At 42.0% G+C, this 13,740-nt stretch overlaps 1 protein-coding gene across 1 annotated transcript in view; it reads left to right on the top strand.

The window, feature by feature from the left end:
- Positions 1-7,747, top strand: part of SPNS3 (sphingolipid transporter 3 (putative)) — a 49,334-nt gene extending 41,587 nt beyond the window's left edge. Inside the window, exons 10-12 of the mRNA XM_038375725.2 lie at positions 762-860; positions 2,548-2,719; positions 3,262-7,747. Of these exons, the coding sequence (XP_038231653.1) occupies positions 762-860; positions 2,548-2,719; positions 3,262-3,326 (336 nt within the window). The 3' untranslated portion in view covers positions 3,327-7,747. The remainder of the gene's footprint in view (positions 1-761; positions 861-2,547; positions 2,720-3,261) is intronic.
- The last annotated feature ends 5,993 nt before the right edge of the window (positions 7,748-13,740 follow it).

The following is a 13,740-nucleotide window of genomic DNA, read 5'->3' as shown; positions in this document are numbered from 1 at the left end:
TTCCCTGGCTTCTATTATCCCTTCCCTGGATCCGGGAGACTGGTATACCGCCTCAACTTGAAGGACTCATACTTCCACATAGTGATCTTTCAAGGACACAGATGCTTCCTCCAGTTTATGGTGGGGCCCCACCACTAGCAGTTTGCGGTCCTCCCGTTCAGCTTGGCAACAGCACTGAGAGTGTTTACCAAGTGCATGTAGGAGGTAGCAGCTTACCTCAGGCACCGGGGTATTCTGATCTACCCGTACCTCAACAACTGGCTCGTCAAGGGCAGCTCCAGGTCTCAAGTCCAAAGGGATGTTGCAGTACTTCAGGCCACGTGCCACTCTCTGGGCCTACTGGTAAACGACAAAAAGTCAACGTTAGTGCTGGTGCAGAGGACAGAGAGTCAGTGTGGGTGAGGTCTTTTATTGGACCAACGTCTGTTGGAGAGAGAGACAATCTGTGAAACAGATTGAAACGTGTTAACTTCTTATGCCAGACAATGGACCATTCAAGGTGAAGTGGCCAGCTAACTGCTCTCCAGTTATGGGGGGCAGAAGGAGGAAGGGGGGGTGGGGAAGGCTATTAATGGAGTGTTGCATTCTCCCCATTTCACCTTCATTCTTTCTTCTGAATTTTTTTTCACTGAATAGTTTCTCAAAACCAATCACAGAAAGTAGTCTGCAGCTTGCAGTATTACCTGTAGCCTAGATCTGTGCAGGTCATGCATGGAATTATTGATTCTTCAAATATTGATGATCCTCTTGTTTTGTTTCAGTATGTGGTGGTGCCAAAGTGCCAGTCAACAGCTGTTGCCTTGCAGATTTTCATGAGCCATTTGTTGGGAGATGCAGGCAGCCCATACCTCACTGGAATTGTAAGTAATGGGATTTTATGGCTACTTCTCTGAATCTTATCCAAACCTTTTTAAATATAAAACATTTGAAAATTTCTGAAGAATAGACTCTGATTCCACGTCCCAGATTGGAAATGCTTTGAATACTTTCTTGCAGTGTGGAATTGGAATCCAGATGCTACTTAAACCAGCACCACTGTACTAAGCACTTTTATATCACTATTGGCCTCCTGGCCCTGCAAACCCTTAAGAACAAGCTTAACTCTATACATACCATTAGTCCCATTGAGTACAAAAGTGTCTGCAGATTTAGGACTTCACTTTGATATCAACTATACTAATTCATAAGGATTTGGTAGCAGTCTGATTATGGCAATGACACTTGTTCAGAGTGTTTAAATCCAAGTGCAAAACTTTTCTGCCAGGTTAATGGACAAGTTCATGGGAACTAATAAAATAGCATTTTGCACCTCAAAATGAAAAATACAATTAAATAAAATCTGCAGGCAAGATCTCATTCTGCGAAATACCCTCTGGAAAACTCAAAATATGCAACTCTTGTAATAGCAGGGGGATTGCTGTAGTTGAGATTGCATTGGCATTCCAATGATTGGCATTCCAAGCCCCTGGTCTCAAATGCTCCTAACTTTCCAAAACTTTACCTTTCTGGACTCAAACTTTCAAAAAATTCACAATGAAAGACAGGAAGTGGAAAGACTGAGGAAAAGAAGAGAGTTCAAGGAGTGGGAATGAACTTTGTCACTTCCAAAAATAACTGAAAGATACAGTGTCTCCAGTGCCAAAATGGGATAGCCAATTGAAATTTGGGAGAAATATGCTCGCCGAAGAAAAGTATATGTGAGTGGTCTGATGAATGCTGGTTTTGATTGTTTGGCTCTGCTTTGAAAATCACTCTGATGTGCGGTAACCTTTACACAGTGCCAGTAAGCGCTTATTGGATAGCTAGGGAAAGCTGCATTGCACATGAGTGTCTGAACAGCAGCAGCACATTCTATGAGAAGCACCTGGGTATGAGCCTTGAGTTTTTTGAATGCTTGTTCACATCGATACCAATCAGGTGTGTGCGCCTTTTCCTTTCCTTTCCTTACCCTGTCACCCCACCTCATCTTGAACGCTTCCTTGCTCAGAATCAGACTCCCTTTCCTCACCCTGAAGCCCCTTCATAGCTCTTCCCTTCTCTTCTTGTCTCTTACTGCTGCTTCCGCCTACTTCTGCCAACAGTGCCAGCTTTGACACCCACCAATCTATCAAAAGTAAAAGCCTTGATGAGGGATGGGTGAAGACATTCTGATAATGCAAGAAATGATTCAAACCTTTGTACAAATTTGAAATGTGGCTCAAGCTTGTTTTATGGAGACAAAGTAGGAAACCCAGTAAAATGAGTTAATGGCTACTGCACGAGCTCTCCACCCTGCCATGGTTGCAACTATATCCAGCTCATGTGAAACTGGAAGCTCTGGACATATGCAACAACCTGATTGCATGAGACTTCTAAGCCGAATGAATACTGAGATGCAGTGAAGGCCAGTTTGTGTGTTACCAGATCTAGCGCATGCAGGCAGTGAGTTTTCCTTTCCTGCCCTCTCAATCTTGTTCTTGTCAGTGATGGCATTGCAAGCAACACGTTTAAAACAGGGAGAAAATAAGCCATTGAGTCCAAAGTAAATGACACTGTGTTCCCCCCCAGATCTCTGATGCTCTCCAGACCAGGCAGAATGACTCACACCTAGGGGCCTTCCGGAGCCTGCAGTACAGCTTCATCCTGTGTGCCTTCATTGGTGTCCTTGGGGGAGGCTTTTTCCTCCTGACAGCCCTTCATGTTGAGGAAGATCGTGAGGAAGCCCAGCAACTTTGCAGAGGTTTCTATGTCCACTTGTAATTTCCTCTATCAGCCTATCCAACTGCCGTAGTTGTTTGTACCCCAAACTAAAATACACTCTAAGTATGTGACATAACAAAGGGCAGTCTATTCAGCTCAAACCTGCAGCAAAACCAATCAACCACAGTAGCAGACTAAATAAATTCCTCATGCCCTGGGACAATAGACTTTGCAATGTGCCCTGAAAATCAGCAAATTGCCATTCCTGGCAATTCCTCGAGTAACTTTGCAATAAGACAACGTAATAAGATAGCATTATTGTAAGTATTGCAGAATTCAACACATCGTGGGAGTTTTAGGTCTTTCTCCAGATCATGATATCAGTCTTTGTCAGGCAAAATGCTAGATCAGAAGGACCATTTCTGGTCTTATGCAACAATTCTTATAAGTTCTCTCTCATTCCATACAAGGATCTAGGTTCAGAAGTGTAAGAATTCTAGTGAAAAATGATGTAAAATGTTCCCTTATCACAAATACTCTGTTAAGTAGCCCACTTCTTTTGACTCAGACTCTGTTTTCCAGGTACTGAGAACAAAGGCTACATTTCAAGTGAAGATGAACTCCAGGATGAGCTCCCCAAAGCGTGAAGGAGCCACTGCCTCCTTTCCTTTTGCCTGATGAACCTACAGTTGGAGGAAAAGGCCAAATAACAATCCTTCCATATGGAAGGAAAAACCTGCGTACTGATTTTTATGATGCTTTTGACTGAGAGTCAAAACCTACTACTGAAATGGCATATGGCAAACCTCCACCCCCATCTGTGAGACCCATTTAAGGTGGAATGTCTAGTTGAGATGGGGAATGGGGTTACTGTAAATTCTCAGCAGGATTATGAGTTGTCTGTCTAAAAGCTTGGAAAATCAGGGCAAGTACAAACATAGCTGGGGATTCCGTATCCCCATGTCCTTATTTATGAGAATGGAAGGCAAAGTCTGGCTGTGGAATTGAACAAGTGTAACTAGGAGGGGCAGAACTTGCTGTTATGGAAGTTTAATAAATTACAACTTTAAACAATCACGGGGGAAAAATGGATAACTAACTCGGAGCAACTTCTGCAGGACATTCAACCGTAACCTAGTATGTCAGGGTCCAAACTATCTGGATTCTGAAATACTAACCAACTCTTCCCAGCTGTAGAAGTAACTGATACCATTCTTCCACTAAAATTCTGATTGGAAAGTGAAATGGTGCAGATGAAGTCTTATAGTCAGTGATGGATTCCGAGTGAAGGTGCTGGAACAGCTTGAGCTTGCAACACGAGATCATGTGTCCACATACAGCAGCCTTTCATGGCATTTTCTCAGTGTTTGTACCAGTTATTGGCAATGCCTGGATTGACAGCTTTGGTTCAAGCGTGACAGAACTGGTGGAGTCAGCAGTGTCTTTCACCCTTTGCTGCTGCACTGGTTCAACCAGTCTTCGTAGACTTTCCAAAATGTAGCACCTAATTATGGGATGGAGTAAGGGGAACTGGAAAAATACCCAAAAGCCTCTGGTTATACAGTGTGCTATGTAGATGCATCCAAAGGGCTCTCGCAAACTCTTGTAGGTGAACAAGCTAAATGGCAAGGGCAAGTGAAAAATCATTTATATTTGATAACTCTGCAGCCATGTCTTCACTAGGGACAACCAACAACAAACACCTCAATCTCTTATGCCCTAAATTTACTCTCGTTTTCAGAAAGGGCAAACCCCAGATCAATCTGGTAACAATAGAAAGCTCATTGGAACTTAAAAGACACACAGTGTAAAGCTCTCATAGAAATAATTAGCAGTACTTCATCTAGAAACAAAAAACCCATGGGGCTAAATCCTGAAGTCCTCTGTAAGGAAATAGGAGTTGACCCCATGTAACTTGATTAAACTAAACTGGAAAAAGACACCTTTTCCTCCAGAATAAAAGTGTCCGCATAGTGACTTATACCAAAATAATTATTCTGGAATAGCTATTCCAAAACTTCCAAGTGTTGACAAGTCGTGATACTTGGGAGCAAATTCTGCCTCTGTGGTACTTACAGAGTTCAATGGCAGGTGAACACCAGAACCAGAGGCCAGAACTTTGTCATCTGGTCAATTTAATTACACAAACTTTTATTGGTTTGCCACTTTGTATTAGATAATTTTTCTTCATATTTTATTTGTGTTTTTTGAGAATTTGCATATATTTATGCTATACTAAAGGTTCTACATTCCTTCGTAAGTCACACATCACATTCACATGCAGCCATACACCATAACTATGAATTGACCAGGGTGTATTTTGTTTTGACTGTTACTACCTTTCTGGACAAGAATTATATCTTTTAAGGTAATGGAAGGTAGTAAAATAGTTTGGAACTGAATGGCTGTGAGATTCAGTAAAGGAATCTGACGCCTTCGACATCCAGGCTGACTCTAGCCTAGGGTAAGCAGTGATGGAAAGTTGCTAATACTAGATGACTAACAGGTGCCCACATCACAGAATCACCACCACAATAGGCTCCTAACAGTCTTGGCAGAGAGGCCAAGACCTTAAAGGGCCATGGAGCCTAAAGTATCTCTCTCTTCTGTTAGAGGGTAAGCCATGTTTGGGGCAGCATTATGAAGCTTTCCCTGCACTGCATTGTCTGTTCTGTGAATAATTCCATAACTGTCCAACCAGAACTAAAACTCACTGTTCTTTAAAAAAACAAAAACCAAAAAACTCACTGTGAGAATTCGATACTCAATATGTTGAGTGAGAGATGGCAAATAGCTTTTTTTTTTTTTTTGCAGAATTCCTTGATAAAACTGATTCCAGCTCTGATTTCCTGAAATCTTACCTGCTGATGTGCAAGTTCATAAAAATAGGACTTCATGGTAGAAATCAGAGGTGCACAAGGCAACACTTCACTCCAGTATTTTTCCAATGCATGCTTTTTTATTGTCATGCTGCAGAGAGATTTTTTAACTGTGTTGCTACTGATCCCAGCCATCTAAAAGGCTAGATGTTCTGAGTTTTGCTTGTACCACTCTTACGGTGACCTGATAGCAAGTGTGAAAAATCAGGACAGGTGTGGGGGGTAATAGGAGCCCATATTAAAAAAAAAAAAAAATCACGAGAAAGCTTCTCCCATTGGCTTAGTTAATCCATCTCAGGTCTCCTGCTGGCATAGTACTGTCTACACTGCCACTTAGGTTGGTATAACTACATCACTCAGAGGTGTGGATTATTCACAACCCTGAGCAATGTAGTTACACTGAAGTAATTCTGTAGTGTAGACCAGAGCAGAGAGCTTGATTTGCAGTCTTTAACCTCTGATGCTTTTTTTTCAAAATTTGCCTGATCAGACCTTCAGTTTTTTCCCTTCGTTCACTCACTATGACTAGCAAATTAAATATTAATCAGAATAGAAATGTAACCCCTTGGGTGGGATGCATGAAAGGAATTAGATTTCTTTAAATAAAAAATCAACCTGCTGAAAAAATTTAGTATGCTCTTTAACAGACAGCACCAATATTTACATTGAGAGATGAAAGAAACAATTTGGCTACATTGGGGTGGGAGATGAGGTTTTGTCTCTAGGGTAGGATGAGTGCATGGAGGTGGTATCAAACTTGCTAATCTGACACCTCCTGGTTGGCTGGAGGGACATTTCAGGCTATCCGCATACTGAATTTTCTGCATTACTGGGTGGAGGAAAAGTGTGTTATAGGTTCATGTCAGCTAGAGGTGGAAGTCTTATTAGAACATGTCATCCCTACTCTTGAAAGCACAGGATATAGAGAATGTGTCAGTTATTACAATTGATGTTATCCCCAAGCCATGATAACAGACTACAAAACTAAATGTGGGGAAAATTGTAAGAAAGTAGTTGCCCCAGAATAAAGTAAGGGCAGTTCTTTCTAGTCCCCCCTTTCCCTTTTACTCTGGCTGTATAAGCTTGAAAATATTGCCCTTCCTACCTGTTTCGGCCCCTCTGGCACCAGGAAGAATTGATATCTGACATAGGAGCTAGGTATTCAAAGCCATTTTTGCACACTTCTCATGTCTATAAAACCATGTGTCAGCCCTCGCTGTAAAATTTGGATCTGGATCCAAATATCCAAAACGTTGTGGTTAATAAAAGCTGGTGTGATAACTTTTAATGTTTGCTTGGGTTTTGGCTTTGCTCATTATGGAATTAGCATCATCCATGATGTTTAGATCTGAACTTCCCAAAGTTAGGGGGTAGTCAGAACTGACGTTACACAGCATTTGGATGATGCATAGCTTAATTTTCAGGCATGTGCAAAAGAATCTGGACCCATAGTGCATAGTCACACCGTGGTGCCAATTTTCATTACAAATGTAGTTCTACGTTTGTGTTCTTGATCGAGGGGAAATTAAATAATTGAGGTACCTATTGTTCATAAGGATTGTCTAATACAAGAACATGTGCCTACTTATACGGCTTTCAGCCACCGTCCTCTTATTGTCTTTTCCTGGGCTTACTTAATTATAACATGTTCCCTATCCCTACCATAATTCTTGGAATAAGATTTGATGTCTTAGAATTTTAAATCAACCAAGAGATGTTGGGAAGGATATAACATTTAAGGTTATACACTTCTAGAGTGCCATCAAAAACCTTTAGTAAGCCTGTTGTTGGAACGGTATTGCGTGCCAATAAAGTAACGAGCATTATTTAGGTGTCCACTGCACATAAATTAATTAGAATACAAAGTGCCTGCTGTGTTCGAAGTAGACAGAAATGATACCTGGTTGCAATGAATTTTCTAACTTGCACATGTGTGTCTGCCCACTTAGAAAAGAGCTGCTGCATAACTTCTGGTTACTGAGCGAGTTTGTTCTTTCGTCTTGGAATCTTCTTTGTGTAATTCAATAAAAGGTTAGTATGTTAAAGAAACTGAAGTGGGTGCTCGTAATGAATGCAGGAATGCGCAATCACCTGGAACATTTCAGTTTGTCTCTTGTATTTGGCAAATGAATAAAAATGGGATCAGTTGTATTTTCTTTAATAATAATAAAAAAGCATATCTCCTCCTATCCTAGTATCTCCTTTCTACTCTCCCATACTAAAATAAAAGTAAAAGAAAAAGAAGCAGCAGCAGTGTTTTGGAACATCTTCAAAAGATGCAGTGGTGTCATCCCATAAGGTTATGTTCTGCCCAGCAAAGCAAACTCTGGGCCAATGAGTCATGTTGGGTTTTAGCGCCTTTTGTGTACATTAGGATTTTTAGAAATTTACAGGCCCTCAGTTTGATTTGAAAGGGGTGACCAAACCAGAAAACAACAAGCCAGCAGGACAAGTCCACGGTAAGTTTAGTTATGCCGCATCATTCTTCTCCATAGATGAATACTCTCATCAGAAGCAATGCTGATATTATATGCTATTGCTAATGGAAAGACTTCGTTTTCAAAGCCCATTTATTGTCTTGGACAATGACTCTGGGAATCTGCTCCTGAACGTGGAGTGTGAGACTTCAGAAGTCCCACTCGTTGTAGTGATGACTGAAGGTGTCGAGATGGCAATCTGTGGCTTTACAGAATACAGAGCCCTGCATTCTCGCAAAGGATACATCTTCGTTGCAGCTGTAAGCGTGTGTCCCAGCACAAGTAGACAGATAGGTGCTAACTGTGCTTGGGCTAGTGCACTAGAAATAGTAGTGTAGCTGGGGCTAGCCACCCTCGTACAAACCCACCCTGATCCCCTGGGTATGTACTTGGACAACTAGCCCAAGCCACCACCAGTGCTACCCCTGAGCACACTATTATTTGTAGCATGGTAGCTTGAGCAGAGGTTGCATTTTTCTGTCTACCTGAGCTGGGCAGCATGCTCCCAGCTGTAGTGTAGATGTATCCTGAGTTGCTCTTTTTAAATATCCCTTGTCTTGTTCCTTTTCACTCTAACCACTGGCACAGCTGAATGCCCTTGGCTAGGACACTGTGTGGAGAAGTGGTCACGGTTATGTGGAGTGTGGCTGCAGAAACCAAAGATGGTCCTTCGGTTTGGAAAGCAGGGTTCAGGACTGCAGAGAACTGCCATCAATACCAGGCTCTGATTGTTGCTGGAGTTCTGTGATATTGAAACAAGTGACCTAGTAGTTCTTTAAGGCACAGACAGCTTGCATTTAATGGACATGGAAGTAGGATTTCTAAGTTAACTCACTTAGATATGAGATATGATCAATAGTGATGGGGGTGGTTGAGCCCTTTGTGCACTCTGAGCCCCTTACTGGTCCCAAGAGCAGTTGCACTGAATTTCTCCCTGAATGTTTTCTCACAAGCTGTTGGCAGTAGTGAAGTGAATGCCTGCTGCTCAGCCCAGCACGTGCCTGGATTTTTTCCCGTTCTTTCTATGTTCTGATCTTTTAAACAGAGTGATTTATATACTGATAGAAGGTATTGGATTGGCAGCACTGGAGAGAATGTGTATTAGCAGAACAGAGAGCGTGCAAGCTCCCACATGCTGCCCTGCCCAGTGGCTTCAGTCTAGCGTGAGTGGAGGGGACTGCCTCCCAGGAGCAAGAGGGGAGTTCAGACTACATGTCAAGTGAGTGATGTTGACATGACAAACTGTGTGTTTTAGGCTTATCCCCTATGGCTCTACCATTGTCCTATAACAACCCTCAAGTGTTTGAGCGGGTGGCCTATCTTGAGCTATTCTTTCCTTCTTGACTGTTTCCTTACAGTCTGCCATTAAACTAAACCAATACAGTCATACAATAAACAGCCAATAACCAAGCCAACATACAGTATTCATACATTGTTAGAGAGCAGCTCCTTGTCCATCAGTTGTAGTTGGTTTTGTTTTTGTTTTGAGTAACACAGATCCACTGCCTTGTAATTCTTCATTTGGCAGATGAATAACTTTTATTAAGTCTTCTGTACAGTAATAAGCTGACATTTCCTGTTCACTGGAGATTGTAACCAAGTGATTTAATTATATAGAGTGTTGTCCTCCTTCCTTTCAGGACCCAAAGGATGATGAAACTGAATTAATTTTCTTGCCAAAGATGAGTTAAATAGGTGATCAAATGTGTATGTTCAGGTGGGCATACAAGGGAAAAGTTACCACTGCAAGGCCAGATGAGCCACATATACTGTGTAGCCGGCTGTGCCTAACAGAGGTGCACTTTTTGGCCTTAGCCTTTTTTTCTAAAATGTGAGCTGTGAAAACTGCCCATCTGAGAGAGACAAGGCAAAAAATCCTCACTTACCCATAAAACAGGTATAGCACCGGGCATGCTTTCTAATGCTACCCTTCCAATATGCTCCTCTGAGGTAGGAGAGTTTAGTTCGCTTTCCAAGCCCCAGCCAGTCCAGGGACTCTGCTGAATCTGCCAACAATGATGCTCTATAGTGTTGATTTTGAGTGAATGACAGGAAACCCTTCCTGCGAGGATCTGGAGTGAGAGCACCAGCTCATTTCACACAGGCCACAGAAGCCTTCAGATGGTAATACCTTTGGGTCACCCCTGAGCTTGGCTGGCATTCAAATAGATGAAATTGGCTGTATCTCATTACTAAGAGAGCCGGTCAGCCTTTAGAGGTTCAAATTACTAATCATGCATTCTCCTATAATTCTTCTCTTTATTGTAAAGTGGTAGAGTCTAATAATGTTGACTCGAGCATAATACAAAGAGAGGTTTGCCTCCAGTAATAACTCCAGAACATAATGGGATTGTTTTCTCTCAATATAACTTAACGATCACAGCAGTCTTATTCTAATATATACAGTTGAGTACACAGTTTTGTTTGTAATAATAAAATGGTTATAATTTCAGAGATATTGTTTAACCGCTGTGAAAACTGTAAATGCACAGCTGACACTGTCCCCAAATGCACTGATATTTTGCTGTTTTCACAGGACTAATGAATTGTAACTGAATTCCAGCAGACCTGTGGAACTGGCTTAAAGTCAATAGGAGTTGCAGGTACTCAGTACCTCGAGAGGATCAGGTGCCTATAATGCATGCACCTTAGCCTATATGCTATAAGACTCTCAGAGTAAAAACAGTAGGATTTAGAAAGCCCTATATCTGGCCCTCCTGACAATACTGATTTCCATTTTGCTGGGCTCTTGTACTGTGGAGCTTCTGTTCCCACGTCTATATTTTTTCCACATTGCTATGAAAATTGCTTCTAAACAAAGTTGAAAAATAAAATTCTTTTTTTGTGTTTATGTATATCATCTGTTACAGTGAGGGGACAGTGGGTCAGGAATCTGAACAAAGAAGGGCAAAGGCAACCATTTTTGAAAATCTTGGCTTAAAACTAGGAGTTTAAATCCATATTAAAGGACCTGAGTAAGTGGCCTGATTTTCTAAATACCTACCTCTTCCTAATGGTGGGAGCTGCTGCATGCTCAGTACTTTAGAAAGTGAGGCCACTTACCTAAGATCCTAACTGTGGACTTAGGAGCCTAACCATAAGCATCCATTTGTTGAAAATCTTGAGTGGAGGCATTTAGAAACACAAAACTGGAAAGGACCTTCAATCCTAGCTCATCAAATCCTATTGCAGACAACCTATCATACAGTCTCATTTATAAATGTATTGAGTTTCATCTTAAAAGCTAATTAGGTTGTCTGCCCCTTCTAGTCCTACTGGAAGATCCTTATTCCCTGATGAATAGAAATCTTGTTCCAACTCCCAGTTTAAATGTATTCATGGCCAATTTAAGGATATCTTTAATCTGCTGAATGGAAAAAAAACCAGGACAATAAGTACTACCTGGGATTAATATTCAGTATGATGAGCTATGCAACCCTAACCCCTTTACTGCTCTTCACCACTGCAGTGCAGGTTAGGATTAGAACAAGTTTTCTTAAAACACCAAGACTCCACTGGACTTCTGAAGTGCAAGGGGCGGCATTGGAGCCAGAGGTTGCCCAACATACCGGAAATGTGCGGGAGTGCACAAAGTGGATACGATGAATGGAAAAAGCCGAGCTCATTTTCCCTAATGGCCATGCTGAAATCTTATTCCACAGCAGGTCCAGGTCAAAACACTTCTGTAAAACACTTGGATCACCCAACAGAGCTGCGTAATGGCTGACTGAAGTGCAGGTCAGATTGTAAATGAATAGCTTCATTTATTTCAGAATTTTATGGCCACTGCCTGGGGAAAATAACCTGATGGTATGGTTTGGAGTTACCACAGAAGGTAGAGAAGGTAGATACAACACTGGCAATCCCATTCATCTTCCTGTACTACATTTTCTAGTGCTTTATCCACTGTTAAATGCCTCAAGCAGTATAAATAGAACTTGCTGTCGATGCCACACTGATAAGGTCCTCTATCAGTATGTAGGTAGCTAAACTGCACCTATTTCTCTTGGAAGGCAACCAATGAGCCCAATTTCGCCATAGAAACAGCCATCTGATTTAAACTAGGACTCCCCTCCAGGTCAGAGGTACATGCTGCTCACCCCCACTTAATTTTCACTCTTCCACAAACTTGACACACATCACTCCAAGTTATTTAGTAGGAGTCATGAGGCTAAATCCCATGCAGGGGAATTAGTTTTCTCTGGCACTTTGTCCTCCAGGAAGTCATGGAGGACAGAGCTGTTTGCCTAATCCTTCAAATGAGAAGGCACACTTCCTAAAGAGAATTCTGTGATTTGAATTCTGTCTACGGAATTGGGTTTTTTTAAGCTGGCATCAGATATGCCCATCTCCTACCTATTAACCTAGACATGCTGTGTGGTCTTCTCCTCCTCTAATAGCATGTGATTAAATATGATTCATCATCATCTCTGAACAAATTGCTGAGAGCATGCAAGCCGAAGAATGTCAGGGAATGAGGTAGATAGTTATTTTCATACCAGCTGCTTTCTCCTGTAAATTCAGTTGATATTGTTAAGCGCTGTCACGTTGTAGCTGGCCTGTGCCTCCTGGTTTAGTGCAATGACTAATGCTCTCTGCTACACTTTTAACGAGCCTGTGCAGTTTGGAGACAAAGTGGCACTAGGGGGGACTGGCAGTAACAATGAGATTGTAGTGTTTACTGTGGATATCAGTGACTTTGAAGGGTGTGGACAGTCTCTGTCTTGGAGAGAATGAAACCTCAACACTAATGGAGGTGGGGTACACTTGTGCCAGGTCAAATTTTTAAGGAACTTATTTTTTGCTCGTCTTAGAAGTGCAGGGGAGGATAAGGAGATGAGGTAGAAGTGTCTTAATTGCTGATGCCTCCTGAAAGGCAAACTTATTTCATAATGGAAAGTAAGTCACTTGATCAGAGAGATGACTCTAGTGGGATGCTGCATGCTCCCTAGAGAGGAAACAATGCTGCAAGTGTGGGTCTGCTCAGAAATGACTTCAACAAGGGCATTGCTGGGGCTTCATTTTTTGTTATCTCAGTGACCTCAGATTAGACCTGTTTTGTTACAGGTAAATACATTAACTTCCAGCTCTGCAAACTTGCCCTAGAGCTGAGTCAAGCTGGGTTCTCTTTGGCCCCTGTTCCATTCCTGGTGATAGATTTTGCAGCCCAAATACAGTGGGGTTGCACAGATGTAGGAATAGGAACTTAGTAATTCCACTCCACTGAATCTTTGTTTGGCTCTGCAGAGCTAGAGGGAATAAAGTTAAAATCTTACTTGTCATGGGTGAGAGAGCTAGGAACACTGCTCAGGTTTGTGTTCACCTTGGTGGGCCTAAACACTGGTCTGGGATGAGATGCAGCTTGTTCAGGTGGCCCTGCAATGCATGCCACTAGCAAAAGGGGCCACCAGATAGCAGGTCTACCCCGCCAGCTCTGCTCTGTATTTTCTCACCAGCAAAGGCATGGAGGGCCCGATCTTTCTCTTGACTTCAAAGGGGACAACTCCAGGCCCCTTCGGATTGATACTTCCCAGCTCTAGCACTTCACTGGCAACCTGATTTTGTAGAGCATGTGTGACCTAGTGGCAATAACACGAATTCATACGTAGGGATGCTGTCAAAAGAAGTGGATTGAATTTGCATTTTCAGGAAGGGGCAGATACAGGAATCTTTAGAGTTAAGAACTACACTTCTTGGTTTTTCTC

The sequence above is a fragment of the Dermochelys coriacea genome, chromosome 17, assembly GCF_009764565.3.
Source record: "Dermochelys coriacea isolate rDerCor1 chromosome 17, rDerCor1.pri.v4, whole genome shotgun sequence".
In the NCBI taxonomy this organism is placed as follows: domain Eukaryota; kingdom Metazoa; phylum Chordata; order Testudines; family Dermochelyidae; genus Dermochelys; species Dermochelys coriacea.
Note: the sequence above shows the minus strand (reverse complement) of the source record. Positions and strands in the feature narration are given on the sequence as shown.